We start from the raw sequence: 24,759 nt of genomic DNA, 5'->3' as shown, positions 1-24,759 counted from the left end.
GGCACAGGCTCGAGAACCGACCAAAAAACAGGGGGGCTGAGGTGGCATCACCTCAGCTCCCGATTTCAACTTCATTTTTTTTTCAGATTCAAGGGTCAAGGTGTTGCCGCCTCGGCACCCTGGATTTTAATTTTTTTTTGAGTTGGGACAAATTGCATTTTCTGCATTTTAATGCTCAATATTAATTGTTTATTGCAATGATAGGGGGATGGAGATGGAAAGAGTAAAAAAATACTTTTTTCACCAACTTTTAAATGAATGTTAATACCCCCTTATTTAGTAAAACATAACCACGAGTGTCAAATCAATCAAGTAAAATTATAATACCCACACCTTGATTGGCGATGAAGGTAAAAAAGGCTCACAGTTAGTAATTGCTGATCTAAGGTTGACTTTATCCATAATATTTTGATCATAACAAATGAGTCAAGCTCCTATTTGTTTTTCATTTTTTTCTTATTAAAATGAAAAATATGACCATTGTCCATCACATCAAGTCACCAAATTTAAATTTTCATTTCTTCTGTGGGGTTTATAACAATTATATTTTTCATTTTCATTCTTACAAAAATGGGAAATAAATGCAATTGATTTTGAGAGATGATAGTCTTCAAAACATTCAACGTTAAAATTGATCAATCATTACCAGAAGATCAAGAACATCACATTACAAATCAAACTCACTATAAAGGAAGAGATTGAAGTCAAGCATTCAAGAGAAAAGATTAAGAGCCGAACTTCAAAAGAAAGATTAAGAATAAAGCCTAAAAGCCAAATTTCAAAGAAACATCAAGACAAGGCTTTTTTAGATCAAATATAAATATACTAGCAACTTTGATATTTAACAATGAATGATAAAAACTCAAAAATCATTTTGTGCACACAAAACTATATTTATTATCATTTACATAAAACGTTTTGATCAAAATAAAAAAAAATGATTTTCGAAATAATGTTTGAACTTGGATCACATTTTTAAAATATCGTTTATTTTAAAAACTAGTTAAAAATACTTTCTAAACGTCTACATTTGTCAAAACATTCAAATCGAATCAAATGAGGTCAAAATTGAAAAAAAATCATTCGAACTGGCTAGACAATCGGTGGAAGTCGATAGACTAGATTGGTGGTCTATCGAAAACGTCCAATGGTCCAAAAATTGACAGTTTTAATTTGTACAACAGTTATATTTTGGTCATTCGGACTTGAGGCAGTTGATTGGCTATTCATCCGAACTTTTAGAATATTTTTGCTCATTGAACTCTATAAATACGTTCAATTTTTGCATTCATCAAATTAGTGTACAGATGCATTAAAGAGAAATTCTTAAGTAAAATTATCTGAATTGCTTTCATTTCTTCTTTTTTCTTTATATCAAAAGCTTTGAGTTGATTGACTTTGATTGATTGAATCAAACTTTTTAATCATCATCTTCATCAACGTTTTTCATCTTTTTTTCAATACTTAAATTATTGCTATCATTCATAAAAGAGAAATATATTTTGAGCAAATCTTTGAACTTACAATACATGTATTTCTTCTACTTCTCTATATCAAAAAATTTGATTGATTAAATCAAAATTATAAAATGTAGCGCCCCAAAAATTTTATAGAATAAAATTTATTTATTTTGTATGCCATATAATTATATTTTGAATTTGAGGGACCAAAGTGAAATATATTTTAAATTCTTATATTTTTGAGTCAAATAATTAGATTTTTGATGGAGCGAGTTTTATTATATTAATATTGTACTCTTTTTATAGCTCGTAATTATTTAGAAGACTTTATCACAAGAAAAAGTTATTTTGAATTATATTACATCAAGTTAAGTCTGATTAAAAGAATAATAGATTAATAGAGTTGGTGGGGGCTTACAATATTAATTATAAGTAAAATTCTTTCCTCTTTTAATTCCTACCACACATGATTTATATGAAACCAATAGAATAGTACAATTCGAATCACTTTTGAAACCAAGTATAAGTTCGCCAAATGTTCTATTTTTAATGGGATGATTGTACCAAGAAACCAGTAGTAAAGTATACTACTAACTCTACCATTTGAAACCAATTCTTATCCAAATTCCTTGTATTACACAGTTTTTCAAATCTAGTTGCATAAAAACTCAATTGAGAATTTCAACTATAAATACTACAATAATTCTCATTATTTCACAACAAAAACAATAAAGAGAGCCATGGTAGAGAGAGAGAGGAAAAAAGTATTGAAAAATAATAAGAGAATTTTTACGCACAAAATTTTATTTTCTTTTTACAACATTTCAATAAAAGAGGTAAAATACTTATGTGCAAGTTGTTTGTTTCCATATGCTTTTATATTCAATTAAATATGTATAAATTGGCAATGGACTTTTGGGTTCTTTAAAAAGAAATATGAAATTCTTCAAGAATTTAATAGTGCATAAGATGGGTGTATCGCTTGTTCACCGATATACTCCATATAAGAAGAATAGTGTGAAGTGTAGATTTTATTGTTATATAATTGTCTGTAGAAACTGTATATATATCTTATTGGGTATTTTTAAATACTTACTCTTACAAAAAAAAAATTCAGTTATTTTATTTTTAAAGAAATTTATATTTTTCTTTCAGCCTTTAAAGCAAAGAAAAGTAAATTTTCGATAACTCTTCAAAAATTATAAAAGTTTGAGGTGTTACATAAAATCATCACGTTTATGAAAGTTTCTCATCTCTCTCTTAATACTCAATTTATTACAATCAACCATTAAAAGAGATATTTTTTAAGAAGATTTTTAAGCTTATATCGCATCTATTTCTTTATCTTCTTAGTATTGAAAATTTTGATTGACTGAATAAAACTTTTAAAATCATCATATTCATGAAAGTTGTTTTTTTTTTTTTATCTAACACTTGATCTATCATTTATTTCTATTCATTGAAGCATTATTATCTCTTCGTACTTAATTCATTTATATCTTTTATTGAAAGAGAATTTCCATTGTAAAAGAACTATAGTTTTTGAATAATTCGTGAATATAACATTTAATAAAACTAATCTTCTTGATCAAGAGAAAAGTATTGATAATAATATAGGTTTGGAGATTCCTTTTGAGCAAATGAACATCTAAAATCAAAACAAAAAAATCCTAAAAATCTTGAAGATCAACATTGAGGAAGAAGCAAATGTGCAACAAGATGAAGTAAAATCTCTAAAAGTACAAAGTGATCCATCTGTATCATAGACATGAATATCAGTTCTTTGATATCCTAAAGGCACCAAAAAGGAGGATTTTGTACTAGAGTTTGTGAATACAAAAAATCAATTGGCCGACATTCTCACTAAACCTCTAATACTTGATAGATTTTCACATATTCGAAGAAGTTTGGGAATTATCAATGAATTTGAAGAATGTCTCTAAATTGTATTCTTATACAATTGATTTTATGTGCATCATTGGTTGAGATTTATATAAACTTTACATAATTGATTATGCTTTTGACAATTTATCACTCATTTTTTTATTAGTATTTTGTTATAAATATGTGATTATTGTTTCGACTTGCATATTTGACATTTTTTTGCCTACTTAAGGGAGAATTTTATTATTTCCTATGGTTATATTGTATGTTTTGATCTTATATGCCATATTTTTTCTCTCATATGTGCTAACTTTTTACTTATATCAAAAGGAGAAAACTGAATAAGATTGATTTGAAAAAGAGCAAGAATGATTTGAAAAAGCATCGAAAGGAAGGGAGGGGGGAATGTGACGATAATTGCTTTGAAAATGAAATTGAGAATATGCTTGAATTGAAATAGATAATCTGCTTTGAATCAATGACTATTGGTTTGTAAAAGATAGGAGGAATATATGGATTACATGTAAAATTAAAATTTATATTTCTTATCAATTGTTCAATCTTACTTTGCAAACTATCTTATTTGTTATAATCAAAAAGAAAAAAATTATTGACCCAAAATTTACTTTATCCTTAATGTTTAGATCATAACAAACAAGTTAATATTATTCTTTTAACATTTGATTTTAAGTGATGATAGTCTTCAAAGCGAATCAACATTAAAATTGACCGATCATTGCCAACGGATCAAGACCATCACAATATAAATTGGAATTATGATGAAGGTCGAGATTGAAGTCATGCATTCAAGATAAGATCTTTCAAGATGAGATTAAAATTCCAACTTCAAAGAAAGATCAAGACGAAAACCTAAAAGCCAAACTTCAAAGAAACTTTAAAGACTGGGGTTTTCTTAGATCAAATGTAAAGGTACTAATAACTTTGGTCTTTTACAATGAATGATAAAAGCTCAAAAATTATTTTGTGAACGAAAGGTTACTTTGATTACCACTTGCATAAAATGTTTTGATCAAAAGCAAAATTGATTTTCAAAGGATGTTTGATCTTAGATCATATTTTAAAAACATTATTTACCTTGAAAACTAGTTAAAAACACATTCAAAAGGTCTACATTTGTGAAAATATTCAAATTGGATCAAACATGGTCAAAACAAAAAAATCAACCGAACCAACTGTAATCGACTGAAAATGCCTAACAATCTAAAATTTGATACTTCTAATTTGTACAATTGCTACATTTTGGTCATCTGGACATGAGGCGGTTGACTGACTACTCATCGGAACTTTAATAATATCTTGCTTATTGAATTCTATAAATATTTTCACTTATTACATTCATCAAATTAGTTTTGAAGTGCGTTAAAGAGAGAAGTCCATGAGTAAAATCATTCGAGCTTACACTATATTCATTTCTTCGATTTTTTCATAGCAAAAACTTTGATTGATTGAATCAAGCTTTTTAATCATCATCTTCATCAAAGTTTTTATTTTGTCTTCTTGTAATTGACTTATTGCTATCATTCATAAAAGATATATATATATATATATATATATTGAGCAAATCTTTAAACTCATATTGCATTTATTTCTTTTACTTCTCTATATCAAGAACTTTGATTAATTGAATCAAACTTGTAAAATCATCATATTCATCAAAGTTTCTTATCTCCCTCTTGGTACTTAATTTATTACAACCATTATTAAAAGAGAGATGTAATTAAGAAGATTTTTGAACTTACATTACATCTATTTCTTTCAATTCTTCCTATTAAAAGTTTTGATTTATTGAATCAAACTTTTAAAATCATCAAATTCATTTGAGTGTTTTTCTTTTAAATTTTGATAAATCTAACACTTGAGCTATTACGTGTTGCTATTCATTGATGTGTTAATCTTTTAGTACTTCATTCATTTTTATAATTTATTAATAGATATTTTTTATTGTAACATTATTGGTTTAAACTTGTGGGTCATATTGAGGTATTGTAAAGTTCAATAATATGAGTCATATTGGGGTCTTGTAAAACTCAATATTATCTAAGGATTAGTACTTCTTGTTCGTAAGTAGCCAAAAGTGTTTGAAGAGTTGAAGAATTTAGATCGCACCATAAGTCAATCAATTTATTAAAAGGCATTGCTCATGAAAGAAAGCTTGATAACGGAAGACGTAAATCATTGCATTGGATTGAACCTTTACAAGTATATCCTTTGGATTCTCTCTACTCTTTTACTTATTCTTAATCCATTTACATTTATATTAGATTGATCTATTTGTTTTCATTTGCTTATGATTATTACTAATGGATTAACACATTCTCAACTAATTCGATTTAAGTATTTTTCGAAAAGTTTTAAAAACCAATTCACTCCCTTTTGATTAATTATTCTTGGGCTACTAGTAATAGGCTATCATACTCATCGGATAAGATGGAGAACACTTGACTGAGGCAAACACAAAGACTCTTGGCATGTTATGGTCATTAATAAATGGGCATATGGTGAATGATCACGCAGATGGTCGCTCACTTCTTAAACATTTGGTTAATACTGCTCTACTAATCGTACATAATATCCTTCAATGTCGAACAAGCAGTGATCGATAGAGAACCATGATCTAAGCCTTTATGAAAGATTTGTTATAATAGTCTCACCCTACTAACCGTGATTCCTATTTAATTTACGGAGATACTAAGAATCGTCCCATGTGATTAGAATTGCTCTTTGCTATGTCACCTTCACGAGATATATAGGAAGCTCAATAAAGTGCAAAAAGTGCTTTTACTTTTTTATGTCTTTCCATATTAAGCAAGTTCTTACTCCCTCATATTCTCTTTACATAACACATTAACTCTCTCATTAGGAGGGCGATCAGGTTCCCCAATCACTTCTTTGTGCACGTTAGCTCGTGGGGCTACAAAATCGTCCAGCATAAAAGACATCCGTTGAAACTTTTGAGTATAATTTCTACAATTTTTTGGTTATTTTGTATCAACGTGTTGACCAATCATCGGTCAAATTAAAGGCATGCAGTGTAGTCTTCGATCTACCAGTGCACGAAGCGAACTAGTCACAATTGAACAACTTTCTACTTTCGACGTTAACAAGAAAAATCAGAACCAGATTGATATTTATAAATTAGGAAAATCAAAAGGATAAAGCAGATCCCAGTTGTTCGAAAATTCTATCGAAATGGAAAATTCAACCCAAGAATCCAACCTCCGATCCGAAATCTGCGTTACCTATGATTCTCCCTACCCAATCTACGCCATGGCTGTCTCGAACGCCGCCGCCGCCGTCTCCCCCCACACCCGCCGCATAGCTGTCGGAAGCTTTATTGAAGAGTTCAACAACAGGGTCGACATCCTCTCCTTCGATCACGACGCCTTATCCCTCAAACCTACTCCCTCCCTCTCCTTCGACCACCCTTACCCACCTACGAAGCTCATGTTTCATCCTACCCCTGCAGCCTCCACCGCATCCGCTTCCACCGCCACTTCCGCCGCTAACATCCTCGCTTCCTCCGGGGACTATCTCCGCCTCTGGGAACTCCGTGACTCATCAATCGAGCCTATATCGGTTTTCAATAATAGTAAAACGAGTGAATTCTGCGCCCCGTTGACCTCTTTCGACTGGAATGAGGTCGAGCCGCGGAGAATCGGCACTTCCAGCATTGACACCACTTGCACTATATGGGACATTGAGAAGGGTGTTGTGGAAACCCAATTGATAGCACACGACAAGGAGGTTTATGACATTGCTTGGGGTGAAGCAGGGGTTTTCGCTTCAGTTTCGGCAGATGGTTCTGTGAGGATTTTTGATTTGAGGGATAAGGAGCATTCCACCATTATATATGAAAGCCCGCAGCCCGACACTCCTTTACTGAGATTGGCTTGGAATAAGCAGGATTTGAGGTACATGGCCACGATATTGATGGACAGCAATAAGATTGTAATATTGGACATTCGGTCTCCAACAATGCCCGTGGCAGAATTGGAGAGGCATCAGGCGAGCGTAAATGCAATAGCATGGGCGCCACAGAGCGCCAGGCACATTTGCTCTGCTGGAGATGACGGGCAGGCACTTCTTTGGGAGTTGCCTACAGTTGCAGGGCCTAATGGGATTGATCCCATATCTATGTACGCAGCTGGTGCTGAGATCAATCAGCTTCAGTGGTCCGAGGCGCAGTCTGACTGGATTTCCGTTGCCTTTGCAAACAAGTTGCAGCTGCTTAAAGTTTGAGGTAATTGGGGATTAGTTATATATCATCCGTGGAGTTTGTTGAGATAGTGTGGCTATTTCATATGCTATAATCTGTTTTATTTATATTAGCGTACAAGATCTTGGGATAGTTTTATCCACTTATTGAGTTTATATATATATAATTATGTTTCTGGATGTACCAGTTCTCTTTGCTTGTTCTAGTGTTTTGTTTGTGCACTGCTTATCCATAATATGCAAAGACATCTTCCATACTCATGAGGAAAAAGGGTTTCATAAAATTACAAGATTACCTTGCTATTACCTTCAAAGTTCGATGAAACTATCTCTAACCGTCCTATTCTAGTATGAATTATTTCGTCTATACAAACAAAGACGGACAGAAGATAAAGTGTATTAGGCTTCATACGCATTTTGATATTGTCCAATCCTGCCTTTCTTTTCTTTCAGATGGACCATAGTTTTCTAACTTTTGAAGGGTGATTAGATACCCCGTAATGAGCAGAATTCTTGGATGCATTATAGTTTCCTACTCAAAAATCAACATGTAACGATGGTAGATCTTTGTAAGGTTTGAAGAGGTGGCAGAGATCAATATACTTGATTCTCTTTGCATTTATGTGTTTTTGGAAACTCGAGCTTTGGTGTGGCATAGTGTCTCAATACTTGGGGAGTTCTAAATCTATGAAACATTGATTATATTGCATCTTCATTCTGCAACCTGCCTTTGAAAATCAATAGTGTATGCCTAAGGTAACAGAAGTTTGTACATTAAGTTTTATGCTTCCGAGGCTTTTGATCTTACTATTCTAGACTTCTAGTTGTGAGTTTTTGTTGAACATGTTAATGGCATGTGCTTTGGCTAGAAGAATAGGCCAGATGAGGATGCTTAAAGTGGGGATATGTGAGAGCAAGTGGAGTAAAACAACAAAATAGGAGAGTCACTTTCTAGTTGATTTAGCATTATGCCTTATTCATTATCAATGTACTTTGTTCACATCCTTCTACTTACAGGCGTAAATTAGAATTAGATATAGGTCTTGTTGTTATGTTAACTAAACTATTAGACTGAATCATTTTAACTTCATTGTAGTGTGTGACGTCTATTTATAGTTATTTATGCTTACTCAGTACAACTGTGTGCTTAGTTTTAGTGGGAACTGCATTTTAGGGTAGGGTTCTGAAAGCATTAGGGATATAGTCGGCCAAACAACCAAGCCAATCTCAATACAACCTTGTCCTTAGTTTTATTGACAACTGCATTTTGAGGTAGGGTTCTGAAAGCATTAGGGATACAGTCAGTTGAACGACCAAGCCAAGTAAAACAAGAGCATGATTATTATATAGATCAACTGCTGATATTTGGTTGAAACCTGATACTGTTAACCTTGCGTAAGATGTAAATAAGTTTGTTCTATGTGCCAAAGGGTTGAATTCCATTTATACTACGATTTTACCTAACATCTAGCTCACTTAATGTAATGTTTGCTGCAAATACAGTCTTGTGATAGCTTCTGCTTTAATTAACACTATCCTGGACAATTTGGTCTTTTCCTGATCCTGTGTTTTACAACAGTGAATTAGAATGGTGAACATTTATTTCCTAATTTGGTTTACTAGGTTAACGATTCCCATTCAAGATTGATGCCAGGTTTCACACCTTGAATTTCTTAGAGTATGTTTGGCAAGTGTTTATAAACGTGCTAAAATTCATACTATTTTTAATGGACATATTTATTGGGACGAAAGTACTACTCACTATCCCCCACTCATTTTTATCTCTTTATTTACACAACTATTTATAAAACTTGGGTAACATATGCTCGGGTGCTTATAAGGTCAACAAGAAAGGTATTACTCTTAAAGCAAGGTGGACTGCCAATGAAATTGAAAACTAAAACGGTTCAAAAATTTTCAGATATGTTTTCCTTTCAGTAGGGCCTTTGTTGGCACTGGCTACCACCTTTTACTTGGAAACCAAACTGCAGTACTATTTAAAGCGAAGTTTTTCGAATTGACACTTTTTCTGGTTAATCACTTCAATTTAAGTTTATCAGTGAACAAGTTAAGAATTACTTGCTGCATTTAACATAATAACTGAAGATTTTCAAATCAAAAAAGTAGTATTAATTCAATCCTTTCTCATTTATATTATATTCACCTTGGAATCTCTTTCATATCAGAAGATCAGAAGTTCACTCTCAAAGGCGGAAAAAACGTAGAATAATTGCCCAATCAATGTCTATTCCACCATCTTGCATGACAAAATAGAGTCGGAGCCATGAAAGAGTCGGAGACATGATTTATAGTATTTTACGTAATATCTTGGAAGATAACCAAGATTATGTAGTACAGTATATTGTTCACAGTAATTACCCAATTTAGGTTACTCTTCAAATTGTGGTAGAACATTGCGAGCCTTGCATGAAACTTGAGGTATAGATCCAAAAGGCATAATAATTGAACAATTTACAGTGAACCTGTATCTCCCGGATACCATAGTTCCAACCTGTTCTGTTGAGATTGATATTCTGTTTCTGACATTTAGCAATTAATTTTTGCTTTCTTCAATAAATTTTGGATGCACAAGTGCTGAGATTGAACTTCTAAATTTTTAACCCAGGGAATCGGATTAAGATTTGATTTCTAATTATTGCATGATTTCCTTTATTCCCTTGTGTGCTCAGCCAGAAAGCTCAATGTGCAAAGTGGGATGTCAACCAATGTTGTGATTGAGATTCTAAATCGCTAAGGATCTGACTGAATGTGAGAAAATTTGCTATTTAAGAATGCTTTTTAATCAATAATATGAGAGAGATGTGGACTAACTAGCACTTATTATGATTACGACTGCCATTACCAGGAGTCAAGACGAAGCCTCACGAGAATGGAAATTATTTTAGACAATTCTCAGTGAAATTTGTCGTAGTTGCTCAAACTTTTGACGGGCAGAATCATGAGAAAGGATAAGAAAAGGATAAAGCTACTTTGACTGATGATTTTAACAGAAAGCTTGACATAATTGCATGTGAAAGAAAGTGATTGGATAGAAAAGTTAACTGTATTTTAAACTGTTCAATAATAAAAATGTCAAACCTTATTTTCCTATAACATGAAAAAAAAAAAAAAAAAAAAAAAAAAAATCGTCCCTCCTCTTTCTTCGTTCACCGCCAAGCATTTTTAAATCAGTTCGCCGACCAAACACCAGTCAAAACATGAAGCAACTTTAACCAAATTCCTAGCCATCATCATTTACCAAGTTAGTCAACACATTTATTCATATAAAAAGTTTTTTGAAAGTGAAAAATATTGTATAAAGTTAAATCTCACTTTTTTATTAAAAAAGTGACTTACAATATTACTTTTACATTTACTGAATAACCATCAAGATCATTGATAGTCAATATTACTTTTACCTTTACTCATAATCATCTCAATATATGTCATCAAAATATTACACATCCTCAATAACATAAATAAAAAATATCTCAATATAATCCATAAAGTTTAGTCCAGTACTAAATAATTGATAATTAATATTTGAAAAATTACAAGTTTTCTGTGTTCTTCAAGAAAATAATAATTACAAATTCTGCAAATTATAATATCAACTTACAGGTTGAGAGGGAAGAGAGGAAAACTAAATTGATCTCAAAATGACGAAATTAATTAATCTATTTGACTAAAGAGAGGAAAAATACAGCAGCCCTTAATTTCAAGAGAAGAATACAGTGGCACTTAACTCAGATTACTTTATTTTGAATTATTATCATTTACGTAGTGATCAGTCCAAAATGAGCCAAACAAGAAAAATAATTGATAGGAATGAAACATAGATATGGAGAAATGAAAGAAATTGTGGAACTTAAATCCCTGTTTGGGTCCCATTTTTTTCAAAATTTTTAATTTTTGGAATAATATTTTTTTTAAAGAATGTGTAGTTGAAAAAGAATGAAAAATTTTCGATTTATGCATAATAATATTTTATGAAAGATTGCGTGGTTGAAATTAAGGGGAAAAAAATGAAAAAAAAAAGGGGCCAAACGGGGCTAAATCTTTTCTGGTATCTCTTTGATTTGGGACATAATTCAGAGAGAGAGAGGTAGAAGCGTTTTTGCCCAAGGCAATGGACAACTGGAAAGGATTTGGGGGCAGGAGTGGGTGCGTGGGTGGCATGGTTGGTTAAAGGGATTCAGGACTGTGGAAAGCAGCAATTATTTTGCTGGTATTTCAGTGTACTAGGAGGTTGATGCCTGCTGGATTCAGTACATATTTAGCTAAGCTCGAAACATTCTCTTAGAATCAAGTCAGTTTATTTTATAAAGTGATTTTCGTAACGCAGAAAGTAGCCATTATGTTTTCTGATTTTGTCCTTTTGACCGGTGGTTCAGTATAGTGGGAGCTGGGAGGTACTTTTCTGTTATTATTTTAATTTTCAACTTAATTATTCATTAATATGGTTAATTGACACACAATGAAAAATCAAGTTGCAATATCACCGAAAGCATGACAGACACTAATGAAGTCACTATGACACTCAATCTAGCAAAATATCAAGGGTAATTATATTACCACTATAAGTTTGTTAGATACACTACAATTTAAAGTATTTTTCTTCTTTACGTAAAAATTCTTAAGTAAAATTACATAAATAGGATTGCATATATTTTTCAAATAAAATAATCGATTTTCCCACCCCCAAACCTATTTTAAGTAGATACAAAATAAAAACCAAGACTTCTGCAAACAAAGAAATGATTAAAGAAAAGAAACCACATTTACAAAAGAGAAAAATTACTTGAAATTTGAAGTAGGCCTGGACACGGTTCGGTTCTCTTTAAAATTGAATCGAACCAAATATATATATATATATATATATATATATATATATATATATATATATATATAATATATATATATATATATATATATATATATATATATATATATATAGAGAGAGAGAGAGAGAGAGGTAAAATATTTTTAAGTATAACTAATACTTACCAACTATTTGATTTAATCATCAATTGCTTGATTTGCCATACGAAGAATCTCTACAGAAAAAATTGGAAAAGCACAATTAACAAATATAAATAAACTAAAAATGGAAGAATAAAAAGGGGTTTGATGTTGGGCACTTGGGCTAAAAATTAAAAAATTAGAAATGAAACAAATAATTTGACTAAAAAATTGGATTTAGAAATTGGTTGGGTTGAGTTAAGCTAGCTAGGCTACGGTTTGGGAGTTAAATATCAATCAAACACCTAATTAGTTAATCTGTTAATTTGTTTACAAAAAATTAAAATAATTTGATTTATTGAATATAAAAAAATTAGGAAGATTTGGTTCTTATTTGATTCTTAAGTTCTTGGTTTAGAACTGAGAACCGAACCGTACCCGTCAGTTCTCGATTTAGATACCCGTTTTGTATTTAACTTAAGAAGATCTGTCAGATTCGATTTGGTTCGAGAGTTTTGCCTAACCCTAATTTGAACCCTCATGGGCCATGTAGACAGATATGCTTCAAGAAACACAACGAGAAAATTTCGTAATTCTGGTGTATTATTTACACCAATTCACAAATCAGGTACATAGTTTAAAACTTCAAAATTCAAATATATATATTTAATTAATTAAAAATACTTATTAAATAATGATAATAAAGTCACAATTATACATTTAATGGTCACAGATTTATTTACTGGTCATATGTCATAAAATTAAATGGTTACAAATTATTTCGAGGTCACGAATATAAGTCACATTTTATGTCATTGATCACAAATTCAAAAAATTATATGTCACAGATCATATATTTTTAAATTCGATGGTCGTATATTACTTTCTTAGCCACAAACAATCGAATTTTAAGGTCACAGTTTACGGTCACAGGGATCAATGGTCTAGACATCAAACACCCAATCCATCCTCACCCGGCACCACCCCCGATCCACTACCAAGGTCATAGATGAGATCATCAACACATAGTCGTTGCTTGCCACCCGCCCTCACCCAGTTACCGTCGCTACCGCCACCAACACCAACACATCACCACCAACAACAAAAAAGTGATGACCACCATAACCATCGCTTGCACCAAACCACCACAAACACCAACAAACATCCCTATCCCAACTGTCCCACCTACAACCATCACCACCAACATTACCGCCACCTCCACCGCTCCACCACCACGTTGTATCACCGACAACAACCACCACCACCACAAGACAGCCACCATGGAAAAACCATTACCACCACCACCACACAAAAAACCATCCAAACCCACCACACAACCGCCAGATCCACCTCCACAAAACCGCCATCACACAAATACCATCACCACTACCACACATAACACCATCCAAAACTACCACAACGCTACTTCTGCTTCACCTGTTCATTACAGTAGCACCTCAACGGAGTTGGCGTCTAACGGAGGGGGTGGATATGCTTTGCGATGGATCTGCTAGACTGCTTTGCCTCTTCATTACAGCACCTCGCCGGAGTGGGTGGATTTGCTTCGCCTCACCACCGTAGCTTGCCGGATGGCACATCTTCTTTCTTGAGCAAAGGTCACCATCTTCGCCGACGGTGCCCATACTGTAGCTACGACATCGTGAACGCTATCGATGAGTAATCTCCATGGCGATTTCTTACAGAGAGGGGAGAGATTGTAGAGTGAGAAAGGAAGAGATGGGATTCCATTGGGACCATTATTAGGCTTTTTAATTGATTAGGTGAATTACCAATATATATATTTGAGTTTTGCACAAATAAACTTTAATCTTGAATTTTGAATTTGAAAGTTCAAGTACCTAGATTTATGTAATTTTCCCAAAGACAAATTACACACGCTATTTAAGACAGTAAGGCTCGAGGAACTATTGCCTTCTCTGTCTAGCAGAGAACCAAGGTTTTCCCTTCTAACTTTTTTGAAAAAAAAAAATCTGCGTTTGGCAATCCCACTACGATATTACCTTCCAAGGTAACAATTACCAGAATTTTCGCCTCTTTTTTGGAAGGAAAAAAAAAAGATTTCCCAAAACATCCTCAGAAGAGTTCATCAAAATCCTCGGAGATCTTGCCCTCAAGGACAATAAAATCACATCACACAACTCTTTACACAATCAAGCTTAAAATTCAGTTCATAATAATCATTTCACGGAAATATTCAAGCCTTTTTTTTTCTTTTTTCTTTTTTTTTTTCACAGCAATGATTTTTCATCAAATTCTTTCAACACCAATTGAAAAACTCTGTGAACTCATTGAACATCAAGAAATGAACAAATTTGAGAGACACACAAATTATTTTGTCAAAAATTTGTTAGATATTTTTCATCATTTTGCATGTATTTATTTTTTATTTTGCAAATGATTTGCCGCCCCGACTAGTGTTTGCCGCTGCGTAATGGGGATTGAGGGGGCAGCGCCCCTTGCGGGGGCTCGGGGGCAACGCCCCTGAAAGAGAATTTTATTTTTAGAAGTCTTTGAATAGGTGTATCTGTTCGTTTATAACAGTCACTTTCAGTAGATGTACGCAAGGATTTCAAGGGACACACCTATTTAAACGGTTGCCTCAATTTCTATAAATTTTGGGCGAATTCTCGTTTGCAAAACACATTAAAAAAAAATTATTCTTCCTTCTTTCTCTTGGCATCAATCAGTTATTTTCGAGTGTCTTCTTGGTTTGATCAAATAGTCACAATTTGAATCAAACGTCTCCATTGTATCCTGAGAGAGATTTTCTATCATACCCCAGTTGTGACTTTGTTGGATAGGGGGAGAAACATCTCTTAAAAGATAACGTTTTTTCGTACCTTGGAGTTCATTAAATATTCAGATTTCCCTACATTTTTCTCAATAGTTTTAAAAGATGTCTTCGTTTCAAGATCTTATAGTAAATGAATCTGTGGCACCCTCAATTCAAGTCATGAATCAAGATTTGATGGACATAACTTCACGCGTTGGCAAGAGAAGTTTTTATTCTTCTTGACAGCAATCAAACTGTCCTACATTCTCAGTGATGATCTCACGCCTATTTCAGAAGAAAAAGCAGATGATTCAGATGAACGTAAGAAGGAATTACAGGAACAACGGAAGAAACGGAAGGATGATGATTTTATGTGCAGAGGCCATATTCTGAATGCACTATCAGATTCTGTTTACAGTGCACACAGGACTATCGGAACAACAAAAGAATTGTGGCTGACATTGGACAACAAGTATCGTATTGAAGAGGCAAGCAACCAGAAATTCTTGATCGGTAATTACTTTGACTTCAAGATGACGGACAGTAAGTCTGTTCTTGCCCAGGTACATGAATTACAACTTATTGTTAGTAATCTTAAGAATGCTGAAATTGTCTTGCCTGATGCATTTCAAGTTGGAGCCATTATTGCAAAATTACCAAGTTCATGGAATGGCTATAAAAAGAAACTCAAACATGATGAAACCAAGCATACCCTGGAATCCCTCATGCGTCATTTGTGTATTGAGGAAGACTCTCGTAAACGAGAGAATAATGATCAAGCGACAGAAAAGGCAAACATGGTTCAAGAAAATCACAAGGGTAACAAGAAACGTAAAAACTCCAGTTCTAAGGAAGATTATGCAGAAACCTCTAAGAAAAAATTCAAGGGGGATTGTTTCTACTGCAAGAAATCTGGTCATATTACTCGTGAATGCCGACATCGAATAAAAGACGAGAAGGCAAAGAACGAAAAGACAAAGAAGGATCAAGTAAATATGACTGATGGAAATCATGATCTAAACCTTGTTGCTGTGGTGGAAGAAGCCAACTCAGTCGGAGTTGAAGTAGGATGGTGGCTGGATATCGGAGCTACAATTCATGTAAGTAATGACACATCTCAGTTCAAGACTTACAAAGAATGCACCGATGGAAGAGAAGTAAGAATGGGTAACAATGTTCGTACCAAAGTTGTTGGAATTGGATCAGTTGAATTGAAATTCACTTCGGGAAAGAATCTAACTTTGGCAGAAGTTCTCCATGTGCCTGAAATGACCAAGAACCTGATTTTTGGGGATCACCTTAACAAGACAGGTTTTAAGCTTGTAATTGAATCTGATAGTCTTATAGTATCTAAGAATAATGTATTTGTCGGAAAAGGTTACTCATGTAATGGTATGTTCAAAATGAATCTAATAAATGATAACTTTGCTTATACTGTTGATTCTTTACCTTTATGGCATGCTAGATTAGGCCACATAAATTATAAATTCATTAAAAACATGCATAATTAAGGAATTATTCCTAAATGTAAATTTGGTGATGTTAACAAATGTGATATATGTGTTCAAGGTAAAATAACTTGTAAACCACATAAATCTGTTATTCGAACATCTGAATTACTTGGTCTTATACATTCTGATGTGGCTGATCTGCATAGTAAAGTTTCACGTGGAGGGAACAAGTACTTTGTGACCTTTATAGATGATTTTTCGAAATATGCTTATGTATACTTACTAAAAAGTAAAGATGAAGTTTTAAGCAAATTTCTTATTTATCAGTAGTGGAAAATCAATTAAACCAAAAAATTAAAGTCCTACATTTTGATAGAGGAGGTGAATACCAAGTAGCAGAATTAGCGAAATTCTGTGAAACTAATGGTATAGTTCACGAGTTTACTCCACCATATTCACCAGAATCAAACGGAGTAGCAGGAAGGAAAAATAGGACTTTAGTTGAAATGGTGAATTGCATGCTTATTAGTTCTGGTTTACCTGATCAATGGTGGGGTGAAGCAATCTTAAGTGCATGTTATACTCTAAATAGGATACCTATGAAAAGGATTAACAAAATTCCATATGAGTTGTGGTTCAACCGAAAACCTAATATTAGCCGTCTCAAGGTGTGGGAATGTCTTGCATATGTGAGAAAACCAAATCCAGAGATCACTAAACTAGGAAGTAAAACTTATAAATATGTATTCATAGGTTATGCAAAAAACAGTACTGCTTATAGGTTTCTGAAGTTAGAATCCTATGATGTTATCGAATCAATTGATGCTGAATTTTTTGAAAATATATACAAGTCTTCAACTATACAAACTGAAGATAATACTACTTCTAGTTCTTCTAAGAGAGTTCATGAAGAATCTCTTGATGATACTTCTGTTGAACCACAATCGGAAATAGAACCTAGAAGGAGTAAGAGACAAAGGAAAGAAAAATCTTTCGGATCTGAATTTGTGACTTATTTGTTAGAAGGTGATGTAAATAATACTACACATCAGACTAAGCTAATGCTCAATAATGATAGTGATCCTGTCACATATTCAGAAGCTATTTCCTCTCGAGATGCTGTACTTTGGAAAGAAGCAATCAATGATGAAATGAGATCCATTATGTCAAATCAAACATGGAAACTGGTTGATTTACCTCGTGGTTCTAAACCAATAGGTTGTAAATGGATTTTCAAGAGGAAATTAAATGCAGATGGCTCTATAAATAAGTATAAAGCTCGATTAGTAGCTAAAGGTTTTAAACAACGTGATGGCATAGATTATTTTGATACTTATGCTCCCGTAGCAAGGATATCTTCCATCCACGTGTTGCTATCTCTTGCTTCAACTCACAATTTAGTTGTCTATCAAATGGATGTAAAAACGGCTTTTCTAAATGGTGATTTGGAGGAAGAAGTATATATAGAGCAACCCGAGAGTTTTGTTTTACCTGGACAAGAAAAGAAGGTTTGTAAACTAGTCAAGTCTCTCTATGGTTTAAAACAAGCCCCTATGCAATGGCATGAAAAGTTTAATAAAGTAATGTTGTCTAACGGTTTCAAGGTTAATGAAGCAGATAAATGTATCTATTCTACATGTAGAAATGGTACATGTACTCTTATTTGCTTGTATATAGATGACATGCTTATTTTTGGTCCTAACTTAGAAAGTGTTAAGGAGACCAAACAAATGCTAGAGTCTAACTTCGACATGAAGGATTTAGGCAAAGCAAATGTGATCTTAGGGATTAAAATAATAAGAAAAGATGGATGCATATTTTTGAATCAATCTCATTATATTGAAAATATCCTTAAAAGATATGGTCATATGGGTCATAAGCCCACATCAACTCCGATAGATCCTAGTATTAAGTTAATGAAAAATACTGGTAGATCTTATGACCAACTACAATATGCAAGTGTGATTGGAAGTCTTATGTATGATATGCATTGCACAAGACCAGATATTGCATATGTAGTTGGCATATTGTGTCGATTCACTAGTAATCCAGGAAAAGAACATTGGAATGCGGTATCAAGAATCCTAAGATACTTGAAAGGAACTATTGATCATGGATTACATTATCGTGGATTTCCCGCTGTACTTGAAGGATACAGCGATGCAAGTTGGAACAACATAAAATCGAATTCTAAATCCACAACAGGTTGGATTTTTAGTTTAGGAGGTGCAGTTGTTTCTTGGTGTTCTAAGAAACAAACATGCGTCTCAGATTCGACTATGTTGGCAGAATTTATTGCTTTGGCTAACGCAAGTAAAGAAGGTGAATGGCTAAGAAATTTGCTAATAGATATCCCATTGTGGGAGAAACCATCTCCAGCTATGATGATCTATTGTGATAGTAAAGATACATTGTATTTGGTAGCAAACAAGACTTACAATGGTAAGCAACGACATCTCAGTCTTAGACATCAGTCCCTTCGAGGATTACTTAAGCAAGAAGTAATCACCGTTGAATATGTAGAGTCGAAGAATAACCTAGCAGATCCTTTGACAAAAGGATTGGCTAGAGAGATGATTGCGAAAACATCAAAAGGAATGGGATTGAGGTCTACATAACTTCAGTTAGCTTTAATGGGAACCCTACTTATGTTTTGAAATATTAACAAAGTTCAAAGGGTACAAACAAGTTAAAGTCTAACTTAGACGAGACACTAGAGTATTAGTTTAAACCCATTCATAAAATCTCTAGTGTATGTATTCTGCATGGTTGAAGATGGATTTAATTCCTTAATAAGTTCTATTGAGAGAGAAAGTAAATCGCAGAATTACTTTATAAAGAACTTACCTATGTGAGTGAGAAAGTCAGGCCATTTCTATGAGATTTAGACCGTCTCTAAAGCACTCATGAAATTCGGGATATACGCAAGGCCATTAATGCGTTGGTATAAAAGAGACACTCCTTTTTATCGTAATAGTATGTGTAATGACTCCGGCTAGTCATGATAGGGTCCTTGGTTCAAGATTCATTCACCATAGCACCTTGACAAAACTTTGAATTGTTTACATTAAGTGAAAGTTCAAAGTCAAAAACTACTTTCATTTATGCATGATTTCCTACGATGATGCCTTTTGTGTGTGTTTGCATGAACTATGGTGGCTTGATCCTGTTAAGGGTACGTAGGCAATCAATTTTTGTGATGCAGCCGCTTCATCTTTTCTAAATCAAAAATTAAAAAAATAGGGGGGATATGTTATATATTTTTTATCGTTTTGCATGTATTTATTTTTTGTTTTGCGAATGATTTGTCGCCCCGACTAGTGTTTGTCGTCGCGCAACGGGGATTGAGGGGACAGCGCCCCCCGTGGGGGCTCGAGGGCAACGCCACCGAAAGAGAATTTTATTTTCAGAAGTCTTTGAATAGGTGCATCTGTTCGTTTTTAACAGTCACTTCCAGTAGATGTACGTAAGGATTTTAAGGGACACACCTATTCAAACGGTTGCCTCAATTTCTATAAATTCTGGGCGAATTCTCGTTTGCAAAACACATTAAAAAAAAAATTTATTCTTCCTTCTTTCTCTTGGCATCAATTAGTTATTTTCGAGTGTCTTCTTGGTTTGATCAAATAGTCACAATTTGAATCAAACGTCTTCATTGTATCCTGAGAGAGATTTTCTATCATACCCCAGTTGTGACTTTGTTGGATAGGGGAGAAACATCTCTTAAAAGATAACGTTTTTTTCGTGCCTTGGAGTTCATTAAATATTCAGATTTCCCTACATTTTTCTCAACAAAATTGACCTTTCTTCACATTACTAGTGAGAAGTAGTTGAAAGGAACGTGTTGTAGTATAATTGGCCATGTAATAGTATAAATATTAAAAAAAAAATATTTTTTAGGTATTAGTTTTATCAAACATAAACATCTGAATAAACTAAAGATTGGAATCCCTTACTACGAAAATAATAAATTCAAAAAACATAGAGCACTGAGATTTTACAACATAATAAAACATAGATAGATCATAGAGGCCAAGCAAAAAAAAAAAAAAAAAAAATGTGAACAAAACTGTTGTGAAGGAAAAAACCTATGTAGAGAGAAGAGAAATCCAGTATTACCTTTAATATGGCAATAAAATAAATGGTGTGCAAAAAACATAGAAAATGATTAAAAACGAAACGTGCTTGTACGGTCATTTGATAGTGTTTCGCGCGTGTTAATTCGCTAACAATTAAAGAGGATCAGACGATTGTGTAAGGGACGAAACCTCTTGAGACAAAGTTCCAAAAAGGGGTGTTCTTTTTATTGGCGATGAACTTTACAATTGGAAAAGGAAAACAACGTGCCTCCAAGGGGCGCAAGCACACGAGTTACAGAAAAGGAAATGTTTAAGTCTAAAAGCTAAAGGAATGAAAATTACATATTCTCTATTCGAGAGTTTTGGATTCGGTCATTGCTTCTAAGTTCTTTCTCCCTTTTATACTTCATAGGCGATTCCTTTGTGATTAACTGCTCTAAGAAAACTGTTTGATCGCCCTATAACTACCCACTTTCTTCGTAGTGGCCATTTTGTCATGAAACTGTCCTTTTAACTGCTGTCATTATCTTGCATCGTTCAACCGCTTTCGATTGAATCCCTTGAGTCGTGGAACGTGATAAGGTTACTTTAGCAACTGCCTCAATAACTGCATTTCTTGATAATCATAATGCATTATGTTTGTTGATATCTTGGGCGACTTGAAGATTTGGGCAAGACTCTGGGCGACCGTATGCCACTCTATTCGTAAATTCCCAAAGAATTTCAATCATTGTTTCCTTCTATAATTTGAAAAGGTGCGTCGCTTTGCAAACCCTTATAAACTCTAAACACGCCATTTTACTGCTACCAAATCACGTTTCATATTTCTTGCGCACCCTTCACGATTCACTGTTCATCTTTTGCTTCCTTTTTACGTAACTCTGAAAAGTTTCGTTCCTTCTTCAATGGCTGCTTCACAATCTCAAGCTAGCGACTCCTTTAGTTTTGATGATTTTCAAAAACTTCTGAGTCGTTCATACGTAACCCCAAGTTTTCTCGCGCCCGCCGATGTTGGACGTAATGAGTTTTACTTGGGTCCTTTTTTCAACAATGCGGAGGCAGTTGAACAGGCGGCGGTGGGTCAGCTGTTTCCTTGCACTCATGGCCCTCCTTTTCTGAATTCTTTGCCGTTGGGGCCACTTCGTGAAAGAGGTATTCGCACTTGGCCCAAATCTGACGTAGCTTTTCGTAGGTGGCATGCTCGTCTTGTGGGTCATGGTCCTACTAAGGCACTTTTTGATAGCACTAGGATTTCTGATTTGTTGGAAGTCTCTATTCGCCCCCCTACTTTTGATTCAGCGCTCTTTCCGTTTGCTTTGAGCTTTTGGTCCTCTGAGTATAATACCTTTATTTTTCCTCTTGGCCCCATATCTATTATGTTAAGGGATGTTGGGGCCCTGGTAAATTTACCACCTTTGGGCGAGACCATTTTCCCAGGCATCTTAGTTTCTCGTGGCGCCCCACAATTCGGTAAAAACTATACCGATTCTTATTCAAGCCTGCAGACACTCCACAATCATTCGAGTGCTGAGCCTACTCATGCCGAGCGAGTGGCCTTCCTTTTAGTTTGGCTTTGTAAGTATGTGTTGTGCGTGCCTAGTATAAAGCCCTCTCTAAGTTATCTACCTATAGCGCACGAACTGGCGCGTGGCAGGCCTTTGAACTTATGTTCTTTGTTTTTGGCTGCCCTTTATAGAGGTATGGCTTTTCTTCAGGCTCAATTGAAGAATGATGCATCTCCTACTGGCAGTGGACCTCTTTGGTTCACTCAGCTGTGGTTGAGATCCTATTTTCCATCGCTTGGTGCTCCGTCCATTTCTCGTCCTTCTGCTAGCTGTTACGGGCTAACTATGGAGCCTTTAACTCCTGTAAGTATGTCCAGAAGGGATATTTTTTCATTCTTTTATTCTTTAGATTCAATCTCTTCCTTCTTTCCTTTTCCTCCTTTTTTGACTCCGGACTATGTACATCCTCCTTCCACTCTAGATAGCGCGAGCACTTCTCTGCTCATTTGGATCCAGTTCTTAACTGGTAGGGAGCTTTTCCACGATATCTTAACTGGGACCAATGCCAAAGTTGGGGTAGAAATTTACGCTCCCCAATTTTTTGCTCGGCAGCTTGGTTTCGGCCAAACTTGGCCTGTTCCTCTTTGCTATTCGAAGAACTTAAACGACCATTTTCATACCATTAATAAGGTGGAAGCAGAGACTATAAACGCTCGCAACCTCCATTTATCGAGCCATTTCTCATGAGCCCCTTTTAATCCTTGTCATGCTACTCACCCTCTTTTCGAACAACTTTGGCCATCGGTGAAGCGCAGATTATTTGCAACTGAGGCCAATCGTGCCTTTTATTCATTAGACCAACCGAGTATTTCTTCTCCTCCTCCTGTTTTGGTCACTCCTTTGTCTATTCGGAACCCGGAACCCCTCTCCTTCTCGTCGTACTAAACAATCTGCTCGTCCATCTTCTTCTCTCCCTGCCAGGCCAACTATGGCCAAGAGTGCTCCAAGTCGCAAACGGCCAGCCTCAGCATCTCCCATTCTGGAGGATGATGTTGATGACGATGATGATGATGTCCCTCTTATCGTTAAGAGGAAGGTAATTAAATTGGTCTATTTACAAGTATGCTCTTCCTCATTTGAAATTTTTCTGTGTACTGATGATCTTTTGGACTTTTCAGAAAAGCTCAGCTTCCTCTTCAAAGGCTTTGGTATTACCAACTCCAGTTCCATCATCCTCTGTTGAGGCTACTTCATCCAAATCGGTTGATGATGGGAACATGCCTAAAGGTATATCTTCAGTCCCAGATTCTTCATCACCACCCATGAATGAGCCATCTTCCTCCCAGGGTGTCGACCCCCCAATCACCGAAGCAGAAGGTAATTCAGTTTTTGATGTCTTACCTTCGCTCGTGCTATTGGTTTTTGACTGGTTGCTCTTTGAACTTTGCAGATACTCCTATGAGTCCGTCCATTGTGGCAACGTCTTCTCGCTCGGACAAGGGGAAGTCCTCACGAATGGATGAGTCGTTGGTGGCCAGCTTGGCTGAAGGTGCGCCATCTTCTACGATTGTCGACGAGGTAGTTTTTCTCTTTGCCCCATTCCTATTTCCAACTTGTTCGTTGTAACGAATATTTTTAATGTTGGCCATCTTCTTTGCAGGATGCTGACAGGATTGTTCGTTCTATCCAGGATTTGTTCACTTCCTGGGGGTAGGTCCAAATGCCTCGTCCTACTCCATCTGATCGTCCTGCTGCTTCTTCAGAAGAGGACTTGAAATTCTTGAAGGAATTGGTATTTGAATACGTGTCCTTCATGGATATGGACATTGGAAGGGCTAGTGCTGCCAGACACAAGGATGAACTTGAGCGCTTGAGTGCGAAGTTAGAGCAAGCACTGACGCTTCCGTCTCTCAATCTTTCTGCCGACTTTAAAGCGACGTTGAAGGTCATCCACTCTGAGGTCCTTACTATGCTGGCCAAGAATGCTGAACTAAAGGCCAAGCGTACTCAATATCTTCGAGAAATACAAGAAGCTGAAGGTTGATGATGATGACGTTGCGGCTGAATTGAACATCACTACCTTCCGACAGAACGAGGATTGGGAAAAACTTAGGGAACGAATTCGTTCCTTATGGGGTAGAATGTAATTAAGACATACGATGTCTTTTCTATTTTGTAATTTTGTTCCTTATTAATGAACATTAAGGGTGTGTTTGATTGACATGGAAAATATTACCTAGAAAAGAAAATATTTTCCATCTTTTGTGGAAAATAAAAACCACCTCTACCCAAGGAAAATATTTTCCTTGAAAACAAGGAAAATTAGGCATATTTTCAAAAGTTGAAAAATATTTTCCATGGAAAAAAATAGCAATCAAACACTCCAAG

General features: G+C 34.7%; 2 protein-coding genes across 2 annotated transcripts in view; both read left to right on the top strand.

Annotated features, from left to right (window-relative positions):
* LOC111405213 (NAC domain-containing protein 91-like) overlaps nucleotides 1-3,804 on the top strand; it is a 21,160-nt gene extending 17,356 nt beyond the window's left edge. The window contains exon 8 of the mRNA XM_023034007.1: nucleotides 3,675-3,804. Coding sequence (XP_022889775.1) covers nucleotides 3,675-3,804 — 130 coding nt within the window. The remainder of the gene's footprint in view (nucleotides 1-3,674) is intronic.
* Nucleotides 3,805-6,272: 2,468 nt separating this feature from the next.
* On the top strand, nucleotides 6,273-7,839 carry LOC111395948 (protein TRANSPARENT TESTA GLABRA 1). Its single transcript, XM_023022186.1, has one exon. The coding sequence runs from the start codon at nucleotides 6,555-6,557 to the stop codon at nucleotides 7,602-7,604; it is 1,050 nt and encodes a 349-aa protein (XP_022877954.1). The 5' UTR covers nucleotides 6,273-6,554; the 3' UTR covers nucleotides 7,605-7,839.
* The last annotated feature ends 16,920 nt before the right edge of the window (nucleotides 7,840-24,759 follow it).

The sequence above is a fragment of the Olea europaea genome, chromosome 1 (genome assembly GCF_002742605.1).
Source record: "Olea europaea var. sylvestris chromosome 1, O_europaea_v1, whole genome shotgun sequence".
NCBI classification, from domain to species: Eukaryota; Viridiplantae; Streptophyta; class Magnoliopsida; order Lamiales; family Oleaceae; genus Olea; species Olea europaea.
The sequence above is the reverse complement of the archived record's forward strand: the minus strand, read 5'-3'. Positions and strand labels throughout refer to the sequence as shown.

Coding starts and splice junctions, on each gene's coding strand:
- LOC111395948 (XM_023022186.1), top strand. CDS start 6,555: ATGGAAAATTCAACCCAAGAATCCAACCTCCGATCCGAAATCTGCGTT.